This window comes from Bos indicus x Bos taurus, chromosome 3 (assembly GCF_003369695.1).
Source record: "Bos indicus x Bos taurus breed Angus x Brahman F1 hybrid chromosome 3, Bos_hybrid_MaternalHap_v2.0, whole genome shotgun sequence".
NCBI lineage: Eukaryota > Metazoa > Chordata > Mammalia > Artiodactyla > Bovidae > Bos > Bos indicus x Bos taurus.
The window spans coordinates 9361432-9388436 of NC_040078.1; the positions used below are offsets into that span (position 1 = coordinate 9361432).

Consider the following 27005-nt stretch of genomic DNA (forward strand, 5'->3'; position numbering starts at 1 on the left):
TATTAAGAAGAGGTGGCAAGAATACACAGAAGAACTGTACAAAAAAGATCTTCACGACCCAGATAATCACGATGGTGTGATCACTGACCTAGAGCCAGACATCCTGGAATGTGAAGTCAAGTGGGCCTTAGAGAGCATCACTATGAACAAAGCTAGTGGAGGTGATGGAATTCCAGTGGAGCTATTTCAAATCCTGAAAGATGATACAGTGAAAGTGCTGCACTCAATATGCCAGCAAATTTGGAAAACTCAGCAGTGACCACAGGACTGGAAAAGGTCAGTTTTCATTCCAATCCCAAAGAAAGGCAATGCCAAAGAATGCTCAAACTACCACACAATTGCACTCATCTCACATGCCAGTAAAGTAATGCTCAAAATTCTCCAAGCCAGGCTTCAGCAATACGTGAACCTTGAACGTCCAGATGTTCAAGCTGCTTTTAGAAAAGGCAGAGGAACCAGAGATCAAATTGCCAACATCCGCTGGATCATCAAAAAAGCAAGAGAGTTCCAGAAAAACATGTATTTCTGCTTTATCAACTATGCCAAAGCCTTTGATTGTGTGTATCACAATAAACTGCAAAATTCTGAGAGAGATGGGAATACCAGACCATGTGACCTGCCTCTTGAGAAACCTATATGCAGGTCAGGAAGCAACAGTTAGAACTGGGCATGGAACAACAGACTGGTTCCAAACAGGAAAAGGAGTACATCAAGACTGTATATTGTCACCCTGCTTATTTAACTTATATGCAGCGTACATCATGAGAAATGGTGGGCTGGAAGAAGCACAAGCTGGAACTAAGATTGCTGGGAGAAATATCAATAACCTCAGATATGCAGATGACACCACCCTTATGGCAGAAAGTGAAGAGGAACTAAAAAGCCTCTTGATGAAAGGGAAAGAGGAGAGTGAAAAAGTTGGCTTAAAGCTCAACATTCAGAAAACGAAGATCATGGCATCTGGTCCCATCACTTCATGGGAAATAGTTGGGGAAACAGTGGAAACAGTGTCAGATTTTTTTTTTGGGGGGGGCGGGCGGTGCTCCAAAATCACTGCAGATGGTATTGCAGCCATGGAATTTAAAGACACATACTCCTTGGAAGGAAAGTTAAAACCAACCTAGATAGCATATTAAAAATCAGAGACATTACTTTGCCAACAAAGGTCCGTCTAGTCAAGACTATGGTTTTTCCAGTGGTCATGTATGGATGTGAGAGTTGGACTGTGAAGAAAGCTGAGTGCCAAAGAATTGATGCTTTTGAACTGTGGTGTTGGAGAAGACTCTTGAGCAACTGTGAGCAACTGAACTGAACTGAATTGGATTTGAATTTCAGATAAAAAGCAAGTAACATTTTAGTATTGTTGGTTATCTGAAGTTCAAATTTAATGGGACGTCTTTTATTTTTATTTCCTGAATATGACAGCTCTAAAACTTGTGCGTCACTGAATGTAGGTGGATTGCAAACAACTGATACTGCAATAGTAGTCTCTTAGAATGTTAGAATGGCAGAGGCAGAGATTTGGGGAAAATATTTGTACCTTGACTCTTTACTAATATAAAATTTTTTTATAAAAGATGCAGCATAACAAAGTGGTTAGAAACTTGCTATTTGGAGTCATATGGGCTTACTTTGGAATTCTGAAACATTCAGTAATGAACTTGGAGAAGGCAATGGCAACCCACTCCAGTACTCTTGCCTAGAAAATCCCATGGACGGAGCAGCCTGGTAGGCTGCAGTCCATGGAGTCCCTGAGAGTCAGACACGACTGAGCGACTTCACTTTCACTTTTCACTTTCATGCATTGGAGAAGGAAATGGCAACCCACTCCAGTGTTCTTGCCTGGAGAATCCCAGGGACGGCGGAGCCTGGTCGGCTGCTGCCTATGGGGTCACACAGAGTCAGACACACCTGAAGTGACTTAGCAGCAGCCGCAGCAGTAATGAACTGCAGGACTTTGGGCAACTTAACATTTCTAAATCTATTCCCTTATCTGTAATACATGAATAATTAACATTCTTTTTTAGAAGGAATTAAAATGAGAAAGTATATAAAAGATGACTGGTGTAGACTCAATAGCTCAAAAACTGGAGGCCATTGTTAATGTGAGAATAAGTTTTGAGAAGTTTCTTTGTCTCTTGGGAATCTTGATCATAAAGAAGAGTGCCCTTAAGAATTCCTGGATGGTTGAAATGTGTCTTTATAATCCTAGAGCTTTCTCTTCTGCTCCTAATTTCCTTATCGGGCATAGGGAAGAAAATTGGCCAGAGAGGGAATATCAAGATATTTGAGAGTTAATATCTATTAATGAATGTTCCTGTATATAATGGGAAGGAGAGTGGGGAATGAGCAACCTAATGGAAAATGGACAGCTTAGAAGAAGAAATAAAAGTTTTAAATAAATAAATGAAAATACTCTTTACCTCACTAGTAATGAAAGAAGTGATGTTAGAGTACTAAAACAAAATAACAAATAACTGATAACATCCCATTCTTAGTACCTTCAGAAACTTGGTCAGACTATATGTTGATACAGTCTTTTTGCAATCAAATAGTATCTACCAAAATGTTAAATGTACATACCCTGTTCCTGAACAAATCTGATTTCTAGTCTTTAGTGTAAATCAGTAATAATACAAACAGACTGGATTATGTGTGGAAACATCTTCATTGGATCATCTTTTCTGGTAGATAAAAGGGGAAAAAACTTAAATGCCCATTAGTAGAATAGTTTAAAAAGTGGTATATTTGTACATTGCAGTCATTAAAAAGAAAGAGGCTAAGTCTAGATGTACTTAAAATGTTATGAGATACATTATATGTAGTTAAGTGAAATCAAGTTTGTAAAACATTAAAATGTTATCTCCAGTTTCATAAAACAATATGTATTGCATTAAAAACCTGAAAGTATACTCTCCGAACTTCTGTGGACTCGCATTTCCAGTCATAATGGAGTAACAGAGACCAGGTTTATCGTCCCACCTTAAATACCTGCACAACTGAACAAAACGTGTGAAACCAAAGTTTTTCAGACATTGGAAAACAGGCGGTGCAGGAGAGTGATTCTTGCTTGTTCAGTCACTCAGTCATGTCCCAACTCTTTTGTGACCCGGATGGACTGTAACTCACCAGACTCCTTTGTCCGTGGAATTTTCCAGGTAAGAATACTGGAATGGGTTGCCATTTCTTACTCCATGGGAATGACTCTTGAGAAAAGGGAAATAAACAAGATGAGTCCGGCTTCCCTCATGGCTCTGTAGTAAAGAATGCCTGCCAATGCAGAAGACACGGGTTCAGTCCCTAGTCTGAGAAGATCCCACATACCACAGAGCAGCTAAGCCCGTGAGGCTTAACAACTGTTGAGCTCGTGCTCTAGGACTTGGGAGCCGCAACTACTGAGCCCATGTGCCTCAGTACTGAAGCTCGTGTGCCCAAGAGCCTGTGCGCCACAACAAGAGAAGTCACTGCAATGAGAAGCCTGCACACTGCAATGAAGAGCAGCCCTTGCCCACCGCAACTCGAGAAGAACCTGCACAGCCCCAAAGACCCAGCACAGCCATAAATAAATAAGTAAAATTACTTAAAAAAAGAATCAAGATGAATCCTATGATTGTGTTAGCTTGTTACCTGGAGAGAGTTTCCAGGCTGAAGTACAGGGAGGAGGAGAAGAGCCCTGTGGTCTCACTGAGAAGACAGAGTTTAGAGTTCGGGGAAGCCAAGATAGCTAGAATTTGCTGGACAAAATACTAGAGAAGGAAGAGGAACTGCACAGAGGAACTTGAAGTTCTGCAGGGGATCCTGTCAGGCCTTTGTCCGAGTACTAATGCATGTGAGGAAATAAACCAAGGCCTGGGAAAGAACCACTGGAGAGGAGAAGGCAGAACTATCCGTGGAGCTCACATAGAGCTGGGAATAATTTGTGTTCCCACTGGCCAGTATAGACCTCCTAATACTATAGGGCATCATATAGAAATCTCAAAAGGGTATTGCTTTAACAGTGATGCCAGATTAGATCTAGGCTAAAGGCTGCTGTGGACCCATCCAAAACTTAAAAAGCATGCCTCAAAAGGATCAACTAATTCCAAGTGACTGCATCCTAAATCAGAGCCCAGCAGTATTTAAGGTAATATAACAAAAAAATCCAACACATGATACCATATAAGTCACAATGTGTGGCATCCAGTGAATGAATATATGAACCCAGTTTTTACCTAGCTGTCCCATTTTCTTATCACAGTTGGCAGGAGGTGATATTGTGGGGCTTTGCTCATTGGATCGTTGTTTTTTTTTTTTTTTTTTTAATCCAGGACTCAGCTTTCACCCCAAAAGACCCTGGATCCTGACCAGTTTACACAATGGAGTCATCCAGTTATGGGACTATCGGATGTGTACCCTCATTGACAAGTTTGATGAGCATGATGGTAAGATAACAGTTTCTAGGAAGAAGCTAAAAGAAATATAAGTATTGTCTTCTGGAGTAGTTTAAGCTTTCTTTAGGATTAAAGAACATGGGAGGGATAGAACTGGAAAATTCTGAATAAGAATCACCTTAGAGACTCGAAGCATAACTGTCTTTTTAACATGTATTGCCTGCTTTCTTCCCTAGGTCCAGTACGAGGCATTGACTTCCATAAGCAGCAGCCACTGTTTGTCTCTGGAGGAGATGACTATAAGATTAAGGTATAGCGGGCTTGTCATGACTGGGAGTAAAGGACAGGCAATGTGAAGTTTGGGAATCACAGAAGGGACTGAAAAACCAGATGTCTCATTTGTATAGAGCTCAGGCTTTTGACGTTATCCAGAGCATCCAGTGAACATTTATTGAATGCTTACTATGTTGCAGATGCTGTTTTTTATTTTTAGAATTCAAAAGTAAATAAGAAATGGCCTCTGTTCTCAAGGAGCTTTTATTCTAGTGGAGGAGTTAAATATACACCCTAATAATGACATGTACAGATTAGTGAATATACCATAGATAAACAAAGTGAAATGGGTAAGGACAATCTAAGTACAAGAACAAAAAGCATGACATAGCTGGATACATTTGAGAAACTATAATTAGTTTTGGATAAAATCTGGAAGAAGTGAGAGGAGCAGAAGATGAGAAGGGCCGGATTATGGAGGACCTCTCTGTAGTACTCAGAAGTTTGGATGTTATCATACAAATAACAAGGAACCATTAAAGGAGTTTAAATAGAGGGGTGATACTAGATTCACGTTTACGTACTTATTTATTTGGCGGGACTGGGTCTTTGTTGCTGTGCAAGCTTTTCTCTGGTTGCTTGAGTGGGGGCTACTCTAATTGCTATGTGCAGGCTTCTCATTGTGGTTTCTTCTCTTGCTCTGGGGCGCAGGCTCTATAGTGCACGGGCTCAGGAGTTGAGTGTGTGCACAGGCGTAGTTCTTCCGTGGCATGTGGGATCTTCCCGGACCAGGAATCGGACCTGTGTCTCCTGTATTGGCAGGCCGTTTCTCACCACTGAGTCACCAGGGAAGCCCCCAGGTTCACACTTCTTTTAAAATAAAAAAGGTTACTTAAATGGCAATATAGAGAGAAGATTGGATGACTCAGGCAAGACTGGAGGCAGATACTAGTTAGGAGACCATTACAAAAGTCCGTGTGCGAAAGGGACAGTGTGAGCTTCGGCCGTGACATTAAAAATGCAGAGGAGATGACGTATCCAACCACACCAGAGAAATTTACTTCATGGAAAAAAATAATCTTTTTCAGAAGCTACCTTAGGAGGCTATAAATTATACAGTAGGACTTATGTAACAGGCGTGAGGAGTGACAGCTATCAGTAGAGAAAATGTGCATTAGAATGACAGGGAGCACAGCTCCTTCCTAGATTTTAGGCACTGATCCTGGAGGCAGGCAGTGGAAGCTTGGACCACCTGATGGACCTCAGGAGCTCTTCAGGCTGTCTCTCCTTGGTCTTATTTCTAGAAAAGTGATGACCACTGAGTATTACGCATGGTTAACTTGGGTTCTTCATGATCTGTTTAAGACAAACACTGAGTGACATTTAAGAAAACAATTTTTTCCCAAAGTCATTAGTACTTTTGAAAATGAATTATCTTTCATTTACTTGCAGTGTTCAGATCAGTAGAGCAAATCAGTAGAGACAGTTGATTAATGGTTGTCTGGAGGTTGAGGGGATTGGGAGAAAATGAGGAATGACTCCTAATGGGTATAGTTTTCATTTGGTGGTAATGAAATGTTCTAAAATTGATTGTGCTAATGGTTAAATAACTATGTATTAAGAACTACTGTATTCTAGAATGGGTGAATTATATGGGATTTGAATTATATCTGAAAGATGTTATTAAATAAAGAAATTAGCTAATTGATGGGTATGTAGTGCTGTCATGCTGGGATTTATATTTCTCTGATGAAAGTAGGAGCATCTTGAAAAGTCATATTTGTGGACCATCATATTTTTTGCTACACCCAGATAAATGTAGCATTAGTATAATCCTGATTTACACAGAGTAAGATAGGAATCACAAATGGCTCGGGTCTAAAAACCCTATAGGTCTTTCAGAATTCATAGTTCTGGAACTTGATAGAGGCCTATAAAGGAATCAAGATGATCTGAAGCAAGAAATAATGAAAGTTTAAAAAACTGAACTCTATAAGGGGGAAAAAGCTAGTTAACACAATAGTATTTATGGTATAGTCTTAATTTTTGTGTGAAAGTCAAACTCCACTGTATACATGTGTATTTATTTATAGATGACTCAACAGATGAAGGTGAGGATATTCTAATATTTTCACTTTTTGTGTTATTTATCTTTTCTCATTTCTGCTGTACATCCCTTTTGTGCACCTATTAAGTGTTAACTGCTACATTAGATGCTGGGGGTGTAGTTTTGAGCATGATGGACAAGGACCCTGCCTTTAGGGAGCTTACATTCTTGTTTGGAAATGCTGGATTTGGGGTTATTCAAATTTGTTACAGGAAATGGATCACTTGTGATTTATGAAAGAAAACAATTTTTAAGTGAAAATAGGAAAAAATAGTAATAGGCTGGCCTGGATAGATTATGCTGCTGCTGCTGCTAAGTCACTTCAGTCGTGTCCGACTCTGTGCGACCCCATAGACGGAAGAAGCATTAAATTTTATAGAAGGAAAAAAGGCATCTGTTTTCTTTTTATACTTTTGGGAGTTTTTCTGGATGGGAAGTGTGAGCTGTCTTACATTTATGGTCTTGGTTTCAGCGTCTTTCTCAATTGTGTCCATCGATGCCTGATACTTGGATAGCTGTCTTAACTTCTTATCTAAATATGATATTTTTCTGCTTAGCTCAGTCTATCTGAGCAATGTTGTATTTTCCATAGTGTTGAGTTAAAGTATATTTGCATGATAGGTGAGTACAGACCATGAATGTATGGGCATCATTTGCCATCAAGCCTAACAAAAGATGATGCTATATGTTATATTATTGTTTCCTTTGAAGTCATATCCATCCTACTTTTTTTTACCCACAATTAAGGTGATAGGTAAGCACCAAGTAAGGGGTCTGTATTCAAGCTAAGAACACAATTATTCAGTAGAAGAGTTTCAAGCTGAGCCTTAGATAAACATTTTGTCTTATTAAATAGACATGATTTCTTCCCAGAAAAAAAGAAAAACCTTTCCATCATTTTATCTTTTAGGTTTCCTTAGCCTTGCTTTTTCCTCTCCCCACACATGTGTAGCTGACTTACATTTTCATTCATAGTCTTTTCCCCTCCAACCTTAAACAAGATTCCCTGTCAAGATTTCTACCTATTTAAAGATGCCAAAAGATAAATCCCACCTTGTTTATTGAGAAACCTGGGCCTTACGGAGGCTCACAACTTTATGTCCTTATTCCTTTAGTTGAATTTTTGTCTTTGCAGGTGTGGAATTACAAGCTTCGGCGCTGTCTCTTCACATTGCTTGGGCACTTAGACTACATCCGCACTACATTTTTTCATCATGTAAGTAACTGTTGTAGCTCTAGCTTTGGAGCATTCTTCAGTTTCCCTGTAGGAATCTTCTCCATGCTCCTGAAGATTGCTTTTGATGACAGAATCACATTATTGATTCTTCTAGGATCTGTGGAGTGTCGGCCTCTCTGCTTTGTTTGCTTCTGTAAGAGGAAGCACTCGGGGTTATATTTGAATTTAATTGGATTCAGTGGCCTTTATGAGGAAGGCATTGATTCTCTGTAAGGAAAAGTAGAGATTTGATTTTAAATTTGCTGAACTGGCAAACAGAAGTTTGCAGGCTAATCACATGTGGGGTGTTACTAAGTAGGTGTTTCTTGGAGGAATGTCAAGATAAGATGTCATTTTGATGCTAACCAATGTTTTGAAGCATTGACAATCATGTGCTTTTTATCCTAGGACTTTAGGGTCTGGTAGAGGCTGTTCCCTGAGCCAAGTTTACTACCTTTTTTGATTTTTAGGTTTCATAGCAGACAGATACTGAGTTAAAGATTAAGACTCCCAGCCTCTTAATCTCATCCCATCCTGACTGGATTTCTCTATAATTATTAATATATGCTATTAGAATTAACTTGTACTATTTTAGTAAACTTAAGTCTCTTGAATTAAGTAAGAAAAAGTATAACAAAATAAACAATAAATTCTGGGCTAATTACACTCTATTTCCTTTTTTAAAATTAAAAAGAATTAGGGTAGAATAGGAGAAGATGAATGTGAAAATTATAGCTGAAATAGTTGAGAATGACAACCATTCAATAGGTAACTTATTCAGAAGGAACTGTTTGTCATTGCCACGAAGGGCTCACTGAAGACTCTTGCCCAGAACAAGTTACCATTCAGCTGTGAACTTACGAAAAACTTACTTCCTTTTATTTTTTTCAGTTTAGTAAGTGTGTGCTTACTTGTGCTCGTTAAGTTCTCTGCTAAACACCGGAGAGACAACTGTGACTAAGAAATACTTCCTTCTCTTAAAAAGTTTAAAGACTGTAGAAGGGATGAATTGTTTTTACATGTTACTTTCTGCTTTCTTCTCTGAGACTCTGGAATTTTTTGAGACTGGATGGTCTGGCAGGGACAAGTCAGACTTTAAAACAATATTCCAATCTTAGAGTTAAGTAGAGATCCTTTCACAGGATCTTGATTTACAAGATTAACTGTTTATAAATATAAATCACATATACATAAGCACATATGTAAAAGTAATTGTAAATATATATTATACTATTTGTCTCTGAGAATCTATCATGGTCTTGCTTCCACTCTTAAACCTTATAGTTGAAAGTACCAACGTTGGGAAGAGCTGGTAGCATGGTAAGGAGGAATAGACCACTAGCCTGGTAACTCAGAATCAGTTAGAGACTAGCTGAGATGTCAGACAATGAAATATTTCCTCCAAAGAGAGAAATGGAACCTGGAAGAACACGTCTGTTAATGTTCAAACCCTTTGTCTGAAATATTTTTCAGGAATACCCTTGGATTCTGAGTGCCTCAGATGATCAGACCATCCGAGTGTGGAATTGGCAGTCCAGAACCTGTGTCTGGTAAAGCAGGAGACAGAGAGCTCAAAAAAATCTTCGTTTCTAGTTTTCTTATAATCAGCTTCTCTTTAGAACAATCATCTCCTGTCCCTAATGGGCTATGTCTGCTGATTAATTACTGATTGTAAGACACTCTTGTATATAAAAAGATAAATACAGAAGCAGTGTCATTAGTAATATGTGAACCTGGATTTTCTGATCATTTCTTTCCAGGGGAAAGAAGTCATATAGCTAGGCTTTTGGGACAAAATTTTTAGCTGGTTTTCAGTTCTGTTTCCGAGAAACCTGAGTCAGGGTCTAGACCTCTGTCCTGCCTAGTGTTTGGTTATAGAGCTTTTTATAAGTATGTACTGATCTGATAAGTATGTAAGGACCATTTAAAGTGACGTCCTTTAAAAGGGATACCCCCTTAAAAGCTAACAGATAGTTTTAGTATGAATAAGATTTCATTTATTTTGATAGTTTAATGCATCTTTAATGAGAGGAATGCTGTGCAGTCTCAGTTCTTTTGAAACTAGTAATAAACACTGAAACATTACAAGCGAGAAGAGAGCCAAGCTTGAAACAGCCGACTCTGCTTATTATTGTTAATTCAGAATTGTTAGGATGACTTGCCTTGGCCTCCAAAAGAGTGTATTTGGACGTGCACCTGTTCGGTGTGGAATATGGCGTTTGACATGTGGGAGCCTGTTGGTTCCGGCCTCTGATTTGGTGTTGTCTTTCTTTCCCTCTTGCAGTGTGTTAACAGGGCACAATCATTACGTCATGTGCGCTCAGTTCCACCCTTCAGAAGACCTGGTCGTGTCAGCCAGCCTGGACCAGACTGTGCGCGTTTGGGATATTTCTGGTGAGCTGCCCAAGTTCAGGGGACAGCCTGGTTGTGTCTGGCGCAAAACTGCAATTGCTTAAAATAGTGAGGGTAGTTGAGTTGGAACAGAAAAATTTAGAGTATTCTGTTTTCATTTAATAGTGTCTTTGTTTCTGAAGATATTAAATGTGCTTTGATGGTTCACGTTAGAAGTATTCTCAGGAAAGTGGTTGCTCTAGAAAATTTAATTTTAAGAAAATTCCACTTCTTAGTTAAATCAGTCTTTGTACTGTTGGGAGTATTTAAGAATCAAGCTTTCCACTAAAATAAGAAAAATCTTTGACAGAAATGAAGTTGGGGAATAGATTAGTACAGGGAAACAGGGCTTTTAGATCCTGTGGCTTCATTTAGAAATAGGAAAATCCTTCTATTATATACCGTCTACTGTAAAGAGAATGAGGGTTGGAGGAAGGATTTTCATGTCCAGAAAACCTTTTAACAGGCAGACTTCCAGGATGAAAAATTAAATAACTTGTAGATTTTGAGTAGTTGGGATAATTCCTCCTTTCATAGTTTATATACAGTATCTTAATTTGGGGATAAGAATTTAAATTTTTAGGACTGTATAGAGGAGAATTGAGAATTTAAATGCAGAGAAAGGGTTGTACCTATGAGATTGACATACTAGAAAAATGGAAGTGCTTTGTTGAGAAATGCAGTAGGGAAATGAAACTAAATGCTATAGTTCTCTGCCCAGTTAGATTTATTTAGCAGTTGCTAAATTGTTTCTACTTGTTTGTTGCCTTAAAAACTCTTAGAGATTGGACTCTGAAAAGTCCATGGCTAGTCCACAGAGCACTGTTTCCATTTTGTGAAAAGGACTCCTCGTAGGTCTTTACCTGGTTCTTTGTGGTAACAAAGAAAGTTGATAACTTTTCCCAACTCCTTGTGTTGTGGTGGGCTGGAGCAGTATGATATTAATACTTGCTGTTCTAACCATTAATAAACAGCAAGTTGAAAATTTGGATTCCTGGGAGCAACATTTGGAATGTTGTAATAGCAGTTATTTAAGATTCATGTAGTATGGAAACAAGCCAAGGGGAAGATGAGGACAGTTGGAAAGTAAAAGCTCTGCATCATGCTCTGCAGTTTTCAAAGGTTCAGAATCAAGAAAGAAGTGGTAGAAACAAGATTGTATTGGAGATAGGGCAGTCCTACTCTGTTCTCCTAAGGGCTTCTGCCATTGCAGTTTTTCGTCAGACTAGCTAGGTTTTTTGAAGTACACCCAGATGTGACCAGCCATGCCAGCAGGAAGAGGTAGGCACAGGCACTGTGGATCCTGTGCCCTCTCCTCACTGCTAGTACCAGGGAGCTTATTATTCACTCCTCCAGTAACCAAGCTTTGACTTTTAATAGTTTTTAACTGTGCACACTTTCAAAGCCCTCTCTGTCTCAGCATTTAGGAGCCAAATGGGGCTGGATCCCAGTTTATGCTGTTTCAGCTGACCAGGGGCAGTTACTTAGAATAGCCTTTCTCAACTGGGGATCTGTGAGAGAGTTACCTGCTACTAAGACAGTTTTTAGTGACTGTTTTCTCAGTTCTAAGAATGGTGTACAAGTACTTCCATTCTAGATCACAGAGAAGTGAATTTGTTATATGCATAAACCAATCCTTAGACCACTGGGGCTTAAATCTTCCCTAGAGCATGGGGATGAGAAGGGCCTTATACTGCTCCACTCTTTAAGAGTAGTGTTTATGCCACCTGAAGCTGGCAGAGCAGTTTCCTTGTAACCTAGCTAAAGCAATTTGGGGTCCTTAGGTAAATGGATTCTCTTTGGTCTTCATGAAATGCCCAGGGTAAGAAATTATTTTCTTCACTTTCGTAGGAAAACATTTGCATCAGAATCAAAGGCCCTAAATCAGAGAAGAGAGGGAGAAAGTTTGACCCCAGTTGGGGTTTATGCTTGCTCTTGAATGTGTAAAGTGCATGGATTACTATATAATACCATTATAATTGCTATACTTAGTATATGTGGTACTGAAAATTTTGTACTAATGTTACTAATGTTAATGCTCTCTTTACCATTTCTAAGTGTTTTTCTGTACTCACAACTCTCTTGATTTCCAGTAACCCCTTAACCAGAGTGGAAGGAGATGCTTTGGTATTTAACCAAGTGGAAGGAGCCTTTGGGATAGACTTACACATTCTTTCTCCTCTAGAAGTCAGCATACTCTTTTTAGCAGGGTTCTTTTGCCTTGGTTCAAATAAATCTGAACACAGGAAGAGAAATTAGCAGTCAGCTTTGTTAGGAACTAGAGCTAATATTGACAGTATTTCCAAGAGGAAAAAATTAGTTCTGAGTCAGAAGACAAAAACCCTCAAATCTAGAGGACTGGTTAAAATTCTAATCTTTCTGAGTACCTCTCTTTGAAGAGGGACACTCTCTGCACTAAGTAAATAATAAGAAAACAGAGATCTTTAAGGAAAACCTGTGTTCTAGATACCTCTCCCATGAGGATTAAGCCAGGGGGCTTAGTGTAACCTGATCTTTTGTATTAGCCTGGCAAAAGATATTTGTTTTAAAGGGAATATATTTACAACCTAGATTTTAAAAATAAGTTATTTTTTTTAGCTTGAGCTTCCAAGTAAACTGACAGTGAAATTATTTTAATGTGCTTATACTTTTGCATGTCAAGCCAGGCTTAATCTTTGAAATGACTACTAAAAAAGTATTAATTTGCTGCCAAATCCTGTGCTCATGCCTCTCTTTTTTACTACTTCCCCTGGTTCCCATTGGGAAGTGTGCATCAAACTGGTCCATTCTGAGAGTGTCCTCCCCTCCCTCTGGATTTGAGTAGCTGCTGTAGAAATTTTCCATCTGTCGTTCAGTCCTAGTGAGTAGCTTGTTGAAGGCTCAAATATTTCTTCTCAAAGTATCTTTTCACTGCCTGTCACTATTCATCTGTCTGTTTTTGCTCTTCCCCTTTTCCTGGATCGTTACAAGCAATCACAACAAAGGCTTCCATTCTGTCATACAGCTTTCCTTTTAATGTGTTTGTTGAAGCTTATTGGAGGTGAAGTTCCTCACAGCTGTCTGTCTTTGTATCTTCCTTTGAATCTGTTTCATGCATCAGACTCATTAGAAAAAGTTGACAGATCCCATTAAATGGATAAAGTGAAATAAGTGAAAGGAGGCATCCCTGTAATAATGTATTTATGAAGCCTTGGAAGAATGCTTCTTTTATTTTTTTAAGCATTGGCCTTATTTCTATCAGTTGGCTAAATACTTACCATGGACAGGGTGCAAGATAAGTAAAACTGTTGTGCCCTTTTAAGCACTTGCTTCTCTAATGCTGATGTTTATATGCCATTATAATAGAAAAGTTATTTTGTAACTTTAAAACAGTAAAGATAAATACAGTCATTGAACTTAAATTTTTTGTACTTTCTTACAGGTGCCAACATTTAGACTTAAAACTACTTTAGGTTTTGTTTCCAATGATAGCTTTTCCCCCTTCTATTACAGATATTTGGCTTTTTAATTTTGTAAATGCCAAGTAGTTTCATTTTCTTCTCCCCACCTTCCAAATACTCCAGAAGATAGGATTTTAGTCCCAATTGCATTTTCTCATCTATAAACTGGTATTATTATATCTGCTTGCCTACCTCAGAGGGTTAATCAGATCAACTTTGAAAACTGCAAGATGCTTTTCACCTGTAAGGTAGTCGTGTTATCGTAATTTGGGTTCTGACTATAGCACAGATAATTCAGATTTTAAAGACAGATTGTTGTTGAGCCATAGGTGTTGGTCCTATACACATAAGACTGACCTTATCCTGGTGTCTTTTTTCTGTTGTTTTCAAATTACAGGCTGGTTTCTCCCTGTAGCCTCTGAAAATTTTAATGACAAAATACATATATTCAGATCTATAACCAGTCTCTTGAGCAAGTGTTTAAAGGAATAATGAGAGTTTTAATCATTTTGTCCACTGCCCAAGAGTCAAGAAGGAAATAAGAGTACACTTTTTGCAGTTTATAGTTTTACAATATCATCCACCAAATAAACTGTTTTATATTTGAGATACATAAGAGCTCTTGCGTCTTTCTTCAGTCTCCTTAAATTTCTTTTTCCCTTCTTTTTCCTTAATTTTGGTGTATCACTGTACCTTTGGGTGCTTCAATTACTGTGCTCTTTTTGGTAACATTATGTTTACATCTTTCATCCCACTCCTCACCCCTTCAAAGGTCTAAGGAAAAAAAACCTGTCCCCTGGTGCAGTGGAGTCGGATGTGAGAGGAATTACGGGGGTTGATCTGTTTGGAACTACGGATGCAGTGGTGAAGCATGTACTAGAGGTACTTATCTCTCTAGCCAGTGGCTGGATGTGGGCTCTTCTCCAGGGAAGCAGTGACAGTGTTCTGTTCATGCGTTCATTCCTTCACCAAAGCTTATGCAGGGCTTATTGAGTGCCAGGTGCCATTTGAGGCACTGAAAATAGAATGGTAGGTGAGCCAGTAGGCAATTGAAGTTTAAGTGCTACCTGAGCGAGAATCATGTTACCTTTTAAACCCACTGGGGAGAGAGGGAGAAAGCTGGCATAGGCTCCATCACCATCCCAAAGCAGAGTCCATTGTGAAGCCTCTGGGGAAAGGGGAGGATAGTTAATCAAAGTTATTGAGAACCAGCCATGTGTAAGTAACTTGTTTGCATGGTGGGAAAATAGAAAGGCATAAGGGAAAGAAACTAGATTTTTTAAAGTATCTAATCTTTACAGCTGTCTGCAGGTAGAGATACTATTAACTGCCTTTTGCAGATGAAAAATTTGAGGTTTAGAGAAAGTAAGTTATTTACCAAAATCTACTTGTGTCTTGAAGAAGGAAATGGCAACCCATTCAAGTATTCTTGCCTGGAGAATTTCATGGACAGAGGAACCTGGCAGGCTACAGTCCATGGGGTTGCAAAGAGTCGGACACAGCTGAGTGACTCACACACACACACACACACACACACACGTGTCTAGTAAATTGAAGAACTGAATTTTGAATTTTTGAATTTTGAATTTGTGTCTGTCTGACTCCAGAACCCAGGTGTTTTTCACCACAGTATGGTACCTCAAAAATACTGCTAATTTGACACTACTTTATCTGTGATTCAGATACAGAGTATAAACTTATAAATAGGTTTATAAGGTATCTTATAAAAGATATCTTAAAATCAGCAGTTCTTAAACTTTTTGGTCTGAGAACCTTTTTATACTCTTAAAACTTATTGAGGACCCCAGAGAGTTTTTATGTGCATTATATCTGTCAGTTTTTACCATATTTGAAATTGAAACCAAGAACTTTTAAAAATATGAGATATATAAGGATATAGTCTATTAGCCATCAAAGCAATGACATCATCACATGTCATGTAACCTCTGTAAAACTCTATACTCATGGGAGAATAAGAGTGAAAAGGGTATATAGCATTTTAGTAGTATTATGAAAGTAATTTTTAACATTGCTGGGGTTTCCTAAAAAGTTCTTGGGGATAGAGTTTCTTGACCACACTTTGAGAATTTCTTCATTAAGTTATTAAATTGGTCTTTATTTTTGAGATGCTAATAGCTGGTTGGAGAAATACAATATAATTGGCCAGAAACAAAGCAAGACAGTATATCCCAAATGCAAATGAAGCTGAATTTAGAGGAGAAGGGATTTGGGAATTCCCATGAGAGTTTGGGAATACTATTGGATAGACTGATGTAGTTAGTGACTCATGGTCAAATCTTACAGCAGCGGTCCCTTGAGTCTTTTTCACATGGAGTGAAAATCAGAGACATTTTTTATGACCATGAGCATGGTCCACTGGTCCATTGCTTTGAGTAATGGATATGAAGAATCACTTTTTTTGGTTTTGCAAACCACTTTTTTTTTGGTACAGGGTCATGATCGTGGAGTTAACTGGGCTGCATTTCACCCTACTATGCCACTCATTGTATCTGGGGCAGATGACCGTCAAGTGAAGATCTGGCGTATGAATGGTGAGTGAGGTAACAGTGTTATCATACCTAAAATATTGGCTGCTGACCAGCAAGCTGAAAAAGTCAGGTGTTCTGGATTTAGTGACCCATTTTTCTACCTTAGGTTGTTAGGCTTATCCTGGGAACATGACAGTTGCTCTCTTCCCTTTTTTTCATTTGATGGTATCCTGATTTGGAGGAGTATGAACGTAATTTTAATAAAGAATTCCATTTATCCAACAGCTATTTATTGAGTACCTACTTTGTATTAACCATTGTTCAAGGCTCTGAAGATACAGTGATGACTAAACCAGATAAAATTCCTGCCGTATGAAGCTTTTATAATGGCAGCTAGTGACAAGGCAGGGTAAGGAGATGAAGAATGACAGAGAAGGGGTGCTATAGTTCATCTTCTTTATGAAATAAAGAAATACTTAGATTCAGAGTCATAAATGAAGGAAATTGACCTATTAGAAAGAAGTGGGATACTACTTAAGATTTTGTAGTATCTAGCATTTGGTTGGCACCCCACTCCAGTACTCTTGCCTGGAAAATCCCACAGATGGAGGAGCCTGGTAGGCTGCAGTCCATGGGGTCGCTAAGAGTCGGACACGACTGAGCGACTTCACTTTCACTTTTCACTTTCATGCCTTGGAGAAGGAAATGGCAACCCACTCCAGTGTTCTTGCCTGGAGAATCCCAGGGATGGGGGAGCCTGGTGGGCTGCCGTCTATGGGGTCGCACAGAGTCGGACACGACTGAAGTGAGTTAGCAAAAGCAGCATTTGGTTAAAGGATGTCATAATTCAAAATCCCAAACTTACAGTAGTAGGGAATTGTGGTGACCTAATTCTTTTTTGTCTTTCAGAATCAAAAGCATGGGAAGTTGATACCTGCCGAGGCCATTACAACAATGTATCTTGTGCTGTCTTCCACCCTCGTCAAGAGTTGATCCTCAGCAATTCTGAGGACAAGAGTATCCGAGTCTGGGACATGTCTAAGCGGTAAGGGGGTTACGGTGGTGTGTGACCAAACCCAGGAGAAAGCCCCTTTCTCTCTTTTACTCTGTTCTTTTAAAAAATCAGATTAATAATTTTTGTTTCTTATCATCCTCTGCATATAGAAAAATCAAATTATATTTTATGAAAACTTGAAGGTGAGAGGGTAACAGGCAGGAAGGCCAGGGGTCTCCAAACAGAGCAAATAGCCTGCAAGTGTCAGACATTTTTATCTCTCTTAAGCTGCAGGAGGAAACAAACTAGCGATATTTTTTTCCTTCTCTATGCAAATTTAAAAGGAGATTTCTCTTAAAATACTGTGTTGCCATAATGACACCTGGTTTCACCTGAAGTTAACTATTCCCAAACCTTGAGATAACCAATGCATTTTTTATGGAAGTGTTTGTCTTAAGTTATGCTAATATACTATACATTTACCCCAAACTCTGTCTTCAAGTTGGTCCTGCCTAATAGCTCAGAACCTACTTGACAAACCAGTATGTTATACTCAGATATTGTTGCCCTAATCTATGTAAATGAAACTATCTGTATGGTAACCTGTCCTTCTACAAGATTCAAGTTAATCATTTTATGGCCTAGGATGAACCATTTGGTGCCAAGATTATCCCAAAATGCATCTTATGGGTGAGGGGCCTGGTGCGATTCTGAGTTTTAAGACATTCCTTTCTTTTATTAACAGACTGCTAGTGTTATAACATCCAGCTGAAGACTAACAGGGGGGTACTCTTTCTGCCCCCTTCTGATGCCTATGTCAAAAGCTTTCTCTATCTCCTTTATACTTTATTAAAACTTTATTACACAAAAGCTCTGAGCAATCAAGCCTCGTTTCTGGCCCCAGATTGAATTCTTCTCCTCCGGGGGCCAAAAATCCTGGTGTCTTTGTGTGATTCAACAACAACCTTTCAAAGGGACCCAGAGATTAGGCATCATTTACAAATTTTCCATCAAATAGAAATTTCTGCTTGTGTTCTTTTTCTGCTTTATATTTAAGCAGTTTCTTCTGTAGCTACAGAAATAAGGAATATTAAATGAAAACAGCATGGTAGAAAATTATGATGAGTGGGGAAGTCTTAATACCAAAGCAATAGAGTCGGTTTAAAGTCCTCTTTCTGTTCTTTGGTAGAATTTGTGGCTGTCTTTATTTAAAATGTGTCCCTTCACTGTACTTGGTTTACTTTTTATCAGTGTGTTGGCCTACAGCTCAATACTCTTGCATGTGATAGGCTGAAGTTTTCTTGGAAATTAATATTTTTCTTTGTATACCTTTTGCTTTCCTAGCACTGGAGTTCAGACATTCCGCAGGGACCATGATCGGTTCTGGGTCTTAGCTGCCCACCCTAACCTTAACCTCTTTGCAGCAGGTAAGGGCCACTTCTCTTGTTCACTTTGGTTCAGTTTTTAAGACTTGAGAGTGATTCTCCATTAACTTTGTCTCCAGTAAGTATATGGTAGGATGACAAGGCAAAGTAAAGTCTAAGAGCCATGTAGTTGAAGCTTTTCTCCTTTTCCCCCCTATATCTTCTTGGCACAGTGTTCTTTTTCCTCCAAAATTCATTTAATAATGAAGCCCATTCTCTCTCTCTCTTTTTTTTTTTTTGCGGGGCGGGGGGTGAGGGGGTGGGCACACCATGTGGCTTGTGGGATCTTAGTTTCCTGACCAGGGATTGAACCTGGGCCCTTGGCAGTGAAAGCACTGGGTCCTAACTACTGGACTGCCAGGGAATTCCCCTACAGCGCATTCTTCTTGATTAGTTCCTTAGTTCCTTTTTGATTAGGAGACTTAGAGACTAATACCGGACACTTGAGGTTCTCAGACTGAGGAGCTAGAAGCTGAGTGTTACTCATCAATTTAGCAGATGCATACTGAGTATCAGCCCTAGTCTGGGTGCTGGTATTCTAGCAGTGTATAAAACAATGTCCCTTAGTTTATGGAACTTTTTGAGTTATAATAATTTAATATATTGTATTTGGTTTGTTAATATTTTGTTAAGGATTTTTGCATCTATGCTCATCAAGGATATTGGCCTGTTTTTGGCTTCTTATGGTCTTTGTCAGCTTTTTAGTATCAAAGCAATGTTTTACTCATTAAATGAGTTAGGAAGTGTTCTTTCCACTTCAGTCTTTGGAATAATTTGAGAAGGATAGGTATTAACTCTCAATGTTGGTAGAATTTACCAGTGAAATCATCTGGACCTGGACTTTTGTTTTTGGGGAGTTTGTGGATTACTGATTCAATTTTGTTAGTAGTATTTGGTCTATTCAGGTTTTCTGTTTCTACATGACTCAGTCTTGGAAGATTGTATGTTTCTAGGAATTTATCCTTTTTTTTCTAGGTTGTCTAATTTGTTGGCATATCATTGTGGTATTCTCTTATAATCCTTTGTATTTCTTTGGTATCAGTTGTAATTTTTCCTCTTTCTAATTTTATTTGGGCTTTCTTTTTTTGTGATGAGTCTGGCTAAGAGTTTGTAGATTTTATCTTTCAGAGAGCCAATTCTTAATTTTTTCCTTCCTTTTTTTTTTGGTTTCTATTTATTTCTGCTCTAATCTTTATCGTTTCTTCTTCATACTCACTGACCTTTGCTCATTCTTCATTTTCTGGGTTTTTTAATATATTTAGATTGCTTGACATTTTTCTCGTTTCTTGGAAGTAAACCTCTTTCACTGTGAACTTCCTCTTAGAGCCGCTTTTGCTGTGTCCTATAGATTTTGTTTCCATTTTCATCTTTTTCCAGGTATTTATTTCTTCTTTGTTATTTTTGTTGACCTACCTGTTGTTTGTAGCTTATAGTTTAGTCTCTATGTGTTTGTGTTTTATCTAGATTTCTTCTTCTAGTTGATTTCTAGATTCATACTTTTATGGTTGAATAAGTCACTTGAAATTATTTCAGTCTTAAATGTATTGAGCCTTGTTTTGTGGCCTAGCTTGTGATCTGTCCTGGAGAATGTTCAGTGTGCACTTGAAAAAAATGTTCAGTTCAGTCGCTTAGTCATGTCCGACTCTTTGCAACCCCGTGGACTGCAGCATGCCAGGCTTCCCTGTCCATCACCAACTCCCAGATGGAAAAGAATGTATTCTGTTGCTTTTGGATGGAATGTTCTCTATTAATTCTGTCTGGGAATGTGTCATTTAAGATCAGTGTTTCCCTATTGATTTTCTGTCTGTATGTGACCTGTTCATTGATGTTGGTAGAATATAATGTCCTTTACTATTATTGTGTTGTCAGTTTCTCCCTTTATGTCAGTTTCTCCCTTTATTTCTATTAATGTTTGCTTTATGTATTTAGGTTTTCCTGTGTTGTGTGGTTAAATGTTTGCGAATATTATATCCTCTTGTTGGATTGACCCCTTTATCATTATGTAATGCCCTTTGTCTTTTGATATGATCTTTGTTTTGAAATCTATTTTGTCTAATATAAGAAATGTCCCAATTTTCTTTTCTCTTACATTTGCATGAAATATCTTTTTCCATTCCTTCACTTTCAGTCTGTGTGTCTTTAAATCTAAAGTGAGTCTCTTGTAGGCAGCATATAGATAGATCTCATTTTTTTTTTTAATCCATTCAGCCACCCTAAGTCTTTTGGTTGACACATTTAGTCCATTTACATTTAAAATAATTATTGATAACCATTTGCTTATTGGAGGAGGGCATAGCAGTCCACTCCAGTTGCCTGGAGAATGTCATGGACAGAGGAGGAGACTGGAGAGCTATAGGCCATAGTATCGCAAAGAGTTAGACACAACTGAAGTGACTTAGCAGAGCACAGCATGGCATGTGCTTATTGACATGATGTTAATTTTTTTCTGGTTGTTTTTGTAGTTCTTCTCTGTTTCTGTCTTGTTCTCTTGGTTTCTTCCCTTGCAGTTTGATGGATTCCTTTAGTGTTAGTACGTGTGGATTTTCTCTTTATTTTTTGTCTGTCCATTGTTTGTTGTTACCATAAGGTTCATATATACTGAACTGTATATATATGTCTATTTTAAGCTGATAGTCACTTAAGTTCAAAGAGATTCTAGAAGCGCTCCATTTTTAACACACACCTCATTTGTTTTTGATGTCATATTTTTATTTTGTGTATCCCTTAACTATTTTTTTAAAATTTTTATTTATTTATTGCTGTGTTGGGACTTAGTTGCAGCACACAGGATCTTTCGTTGCAGTGTGCAGGCTTCTCTCTACTTGTGATATTCAGGTTCAGTAGTTGTGGCTTGGGGGCTTAGATCTCACACCCTGCATGTGGCATCTTAGCTCTCTGACCAGGGATTGAACCCACATCCCCTGCAGTAGAAGGCAGATTCTTAACCACTGGACCACACAGGGAAGGCCCTCCCTTATCTATTTATTATAGTTGATTGTACTACACCTGACCATTTAACAGTGTGGAAACTGGGGGCACTGACCGTCTGTGCAATCTAAAACCTGTGTATAAGTTTAAAGTCGAATCTCTGGATGTGTTGTTCCATATTTGAAGATTCAACCAACCATGGATTATGTAGTATTATCATACATACTTGGTGAAAGAGAACTGCATATAAGTGAGCCAGTGCAGTTAAAACCTGTATTGTTTAAGGGTCAGCTGTTCTCCCTGTCTTTAACCTTCATATTAGCTTTTTAAGTGGTTGATCCACTGCTTTTACTATGTGTTTGCTTTTACTAGTGAGATTTTTCCTTTCATGTATTTTCTTGTTTCTAGTTGTGGCCTTTTCTGCTTAAAGGAGGCCTTGACATTTCTTATAAGGCTGCTTTAGTTGTGATGAATTCTGTTAAGGTTTCGCTCGTCTGAGAAACTCTCCAATTCTGAATGATAGCTTTGCTGGATAAGTAGTATGTCTTTTCCTTTAAATGTATCGTGCCATTTCTTTTTGGCCTGTAAAATCAGCTGATAGTCTTACAGGATTTTTCTTGTATGTGATTGTTTTTCTCTTGCAGCCTTTGAGATTCTCTCTTTAACTCTTGCCATTTTAATTAAAATACGTCATGGTGAAGATCTCTTTGGGTTCATCTTATTTGGGAATCTCTGCTTCCTGGCCCTTGATATATATTTCTGCAGGTTAGGGAAATTTTCAGTCATTATTATTCAAATAAATTTTCTGTTCCTTTCTCTCCTTTGGGAATCCTATAATGCAAAAGTTAGTATGTTTGATGTTGTCCCAGAAGTCTCTTAAGCCTCCTCACTTAAAAAAATTTTTTTTGCTGTTCCAATTGATTTCCACTCTTCTGTCTTACAGATCGAATATCTGTTCTTCTGTTTCATCTAATTTGTTGATTCTCTCTAGCATAATTTTTCAGTTATTGTATTCTTCACTTGTGATTGGTTTTCTTATATTTTCTTTGTTGAAGTTATCACTGAGTTCTTCCATTCTTCTCTCAAGTTTGGTGGGCATTATTATGATTGCTTCTTTGAACTCTTTATCAGGTGAATTACTTACCTCTTTCATTAGGGTTTTTTCTGGGGTTGTTTTGTATGGAACATCTTGTCTCTTCATTTTGAATGACTTTTGGCATTTGTTTCGGTGGATTTAAGCAAAACAGCTACCTCTCCTGGTCTTCACAGAGTGGCCTTGTGTGAGAGCATCTCCTGTGTAGACTGCACCTGGTGCTTTGGCAGGCTGGCTGGAGCTGGAGTGCACATGGGCAGGCGTAGGCCCTGGGGAGTGTGGGCCGGTGGCATCTTGGTGGGGTGGCTGGGGCTGGAAATGGGCCTGGGGCAGTCCCTGGGGAGCGCTGTGCCTGAGGCCCTGGAATTTTTGTTTGTAGTGAAGGGAAATAGACCCATAAAACAATGAATATGTGTAACATTGTATGGTGAAAACTGCTTTAAAGGAGAGTTAAGCAAAAGTAGGTGGGATAGAGAGGGAAGAGTGTAGGACTGCCGCTTTGAAAAAGTGAAGAGGAATCACATATGCATTGACAATAGGAACAGCAAATACAAAGACCGTGATGTGAGAGATGTTTAACATGTTGAGGAACATCACAGTGGCCAATAATAGGTGAAGTAATAGAAGGTAAGACCAAAGCAGAATGGACTTTGCCTTGTAGGCCATTCGAATTTAAGATTTTATCCTGAATGAATGGAAAGCCATTGGAAGGTATTGGGTAGGGGAGTGACATGATCTGGTTTATGTGTGGAGTGCACACTTGGAGGACAAAGATTGAAAGTTTTTCTGAAGGATGGATAATGCTGGTAGAGAAAAGTGAAACATTTTTAAAAAACAGAATCAGGAAGTCTTTTTAAACTAATATTCATTTATTCAGCACATACCTTTTATGTTTATTATATGATAGTGACTGGGGAATGATGGAAATTATTGTAATTTATGCTTTCAGGGAGCTCAGTGTATAGTGGGGGTGATATACCTAAACAATTACAGTGCAAGATAAGTGCTATGATGGAGGTTTGTACGGGCTGTTAGAACATGAAGGAGGACTTGTCTAATGTGCCAGTATGATAGAGTGAGTATTGGGGAAGGATTTACAGGTGTTCACTTGAATAAAGATGCCAAGAATTGTGGGCATTCAGACAAATAAAGATTGCATTTAAATGTCTTAACTTTGTTTGTAGCATACATACACAGTCATTATCTTCATGTATCTGCTGTTGCCAGTTTTCTTTCTTACCTGCAACTAATTCTTCCTCCCTTGCCCTGTGGCCCAGGCCATGATGGTGGCATGATTGTATTTAAACTGGAACGAGAACGGCCAGCCTATGCTGTTCATGGCAATATGCTCCATTATGTCAAGGACCGATTCTTACGTCAGTTGGATTTCAACAGCTCCAAAGACGTAGCTGTGATGCAGTTGCGGAGGTAAATTAGACTAATTTCTTCCCTCCAAATTGTCTCATCTGTTACCATGATACAGTACCTGCAAACTGGACTCTTGTTCTTTTAACAACATTTTGGATCTCATCTCCTGTCACAGATAGAATCCCCAGGAGCATGTTGGGCAAGGTCATGAGACGAATGGGAGCGCCCCTGTTAAGAATGTTAGAGATCCTGAGGAAAGGAAATCGTACAGCCAGTTTGGCAGGTGTCTTGAAAACTGGAGAAAGTTTCCTGGTTGAGAGTAGCCCAACTTGGTGACAGACCTGTTTGCCTTTATTTGGCATTTCTTTTCTATAACTCTTTCTTTGCTTTTCAGCAAAATGCACACAACTCTAAACCAGAATATATGTCTCTGGAAACTCTTAACTCTGAAGATACAATAACCTCTGGGGTGCCTGGGAAAAGGAGCTATCCTCTTGGAAAGCCAGCTGTATTAGCATGCTGAAACATTCATGGTAGCAAGCTTTGGCATAAGGGTTTGACAGTCACCCTCCAGCATTACTACAATAAAGAGATGGGTTTATGTTAATATTCCAAGGGACAGGAGAAACTAGCCCGAAGCAAATCACATCATGTTACTCGGTGGTGTCCACTGCAATTATGTGTAGGAATTTGTACCCAGGAAGAACCAGTCTCACTCACTACAGTGAGTGCTCACCATACCTTCTGTTGAATAAGTAGACTTGTACTAGGTGAGCTTTTTAAAAACACTTCACTCAAAGCTGAAATAGGGGAGTCCCTAAGTCTTAAAGGAAGGAAGAAATAGATGCATTATTCATTAATTTTTTATTCTTGATTATAAAAGTGATAAGTATATGTGTAAAGATTAAATAAGAAGGAAGTACAGGAGTAATTCCTTTTTTCCTGTTTTCATTATATCTCTTTCCTAAATTTCTCTTTTCTTGGTATACATATCTCTAGTGGTTCCAAGTTTCCAGTGTTCAGTATGTCGTACAATCCAGCAGAAAACGCAGTCCTACTGTGTACAGTAAGTAAACCTCCTGGCATTTCCTCATTTCCCATAGGTCTGTTTCATACCCGTAGAGGATCTCTGATGGCTTCTTAGAAACTATTTAATGGTCATTTTGAGAGAGCTGAAATAGTAAACAAAGGCTCAAACCAGGTAGACTTCTGTTCTCATGTTCAGGGTTTGTGTACTTACATCTGTCATAAGGCTGACAACTTCTAAACTTAATGGAGCATCAAGTCAAATCACCCAAATCACTAAAAGTAATTTGAAAGTATGTTTGGGACTGTATCCTATGCAAAGAAGATGCTTATCTTGATCTCTCTATTTGGGTGAAAATAGTAGAGCTGATTTTGAGAGGCATTCCTTTCGTTATTGTTATCTTGGGGCCTCATTTCTTGCCATACAATTTTTTAAAAAAGGAAACAACATCCTAATTTTATTGCCCTGGTTGCCAAATCAGAAGAATGAAAACTTATTTTTCCCAATAGGACTTCTAGTTTCTGATCCCAGTCCTTTTTCAATATCTTAACTGTCCCATATTTTCCTCCTGGCAATTTTCTTTAATGTCTTTTTTTTTCCCTTCAAACAGACTTTAAGTTGATGAGTTTACTCAGGTGGGGCATTGGAATATTGGTTTCTTAATCTGTTAATTTGTGGAATAGAGAGCAGTCCTTGCTTTCATTCAGAAATTATGTCTTTGGAAGATAAAAGGAAAAGTTGCGAAGAATTGGACATGACTTAGCGACTCCAACAACAGCAACAAAACTTATGTGAATGCTGAGTTCTCTGGCAAAGAGCCCTATAATTTTTAGCTGTAGAAGCATCCAAATGTCCTCTGAGTGAAGGGTGTGAAGAGTATAGTTTCAGATTGCTATCTGTGTAATGATACTGTTTTCTATGTCAGAGTAAACTGGTATCTTGGGGACTCCTACTAACAATTTAATTTCTCCCATTCCTCTACAGAGAGCCAGCAATTTAGAAAATAGTACCTATGACTTGTATACCATCCCCAAGGATGCTGACTCCCAGAATCCTGATGGTAGGCATTCTCTTTGTGTTCCCAGCTCTGCTCCTAGCTCTCCTCACCCGAATCATCTCTTCTCTTCAAGTTTTTCATTCCATCCCCAGGCCATGGCCACATCACTCATGTCGTTGGCAGGTGCTGCTGCCAATTGCATCAGAGGCGACCATGGTGTGAAATATTCATGTTCCTCCTCCATTTTATTACTCCAGCTAGATATATATATTTTATAATTTGGTTATTAGACACTCTCCGTTTTCTCTTTCAGCACAGCATGTTATCCTAGTTTATTGTCAGCTGATATGACTTTCACCCTGGTAGTTTCATTTATTTAAAAATGTGGTTCCAATCTTGCAATGTCTCATCCTGGGACTAGGGATTTATGCTCTCCCATCCATATCCAGATCCGATTTGCTTCCTTTTGCATGTCAAAACGATGAGGCTGTTAACAGCCCCACACCCCACCAGGGATCCCAGGATCCAGCTGAGACCCTGCCTACCTCTTCCATCACCACCATCCCTTGTTAATGTCCTTACCATTAGCACTTGCTGACAAAACATTCTCAGAATAGATTGGAGTCTCCTTTAGTGTACTTCCTCCAGCTGATTTGTAGGTCAGAGGCTTGTACCTCAGGTCCCTACTCTTAACAGCATACTTCCATGATATTTTAGACCCCATCAACAGAGTCTGAGAGATACTTTGCTAGTTCTGCCCTATTGTGGGTGCTCCTGTGTCATTATTGCTGCTAATATGATCACTGTTCTGTAAGTGTGGTCATGGTGAGAAGAGAAAACCTATATGTCTTTGGTATCCATAAATGAAAAGTCTCCCTTATAAATTAA

The 27005-nt window shown here is 38.7% G+C and overlaps 1 protein-coding gene across 2 annotated transcripts in view; it reads left to right on the plus strand.

The window, feature by feature from the left end:
* Positions 1-27005, plus strand: part of COPA (coatomer protein complex subunit alpha) — a 44405-nt gene that overhangs the window by 1334 nt on the left and 16066 nt on the right. For both annotated transcript variants that reach the window (XM_027528585.1, XM_027528576.1), the window contains exons 2-13: positions 4308-4421; positions 4607-4680; positions 7886-7966; positions 9440-9516; positions 10251-10360; positions 14570-14679; positions 16250-16349; positions 17196-17331; positions 18625-18707; positions 24003-24153; positions 25093-25159; positions 26105-26180. In XM_027528585.1, the coding sequence (XP_027384386.1) occupies positions 4308-4421; positions 4607-4680; positions 7886-7966; positions 9440-9516; positions 10251-10360; positions 14570-14679; positions 16250-16349; positions 17196-17331; positions 18625-18707; positions 24003-24153; positions 25093-25159; positions 26105-26180 (1179 nt within the window). The remainder of the gene's footprint in view (positions 1-4307; positions 4422-4606; positions 4681-7885; positions 7967-9439; positions 9517-10250; positions 10361-14569; positions 14680-16249; positions 16350-17195; positions 17332-18624; positions 18708-24002; positions 24154-25092; positions 25160-26104; positions 26181-27005) is intronic.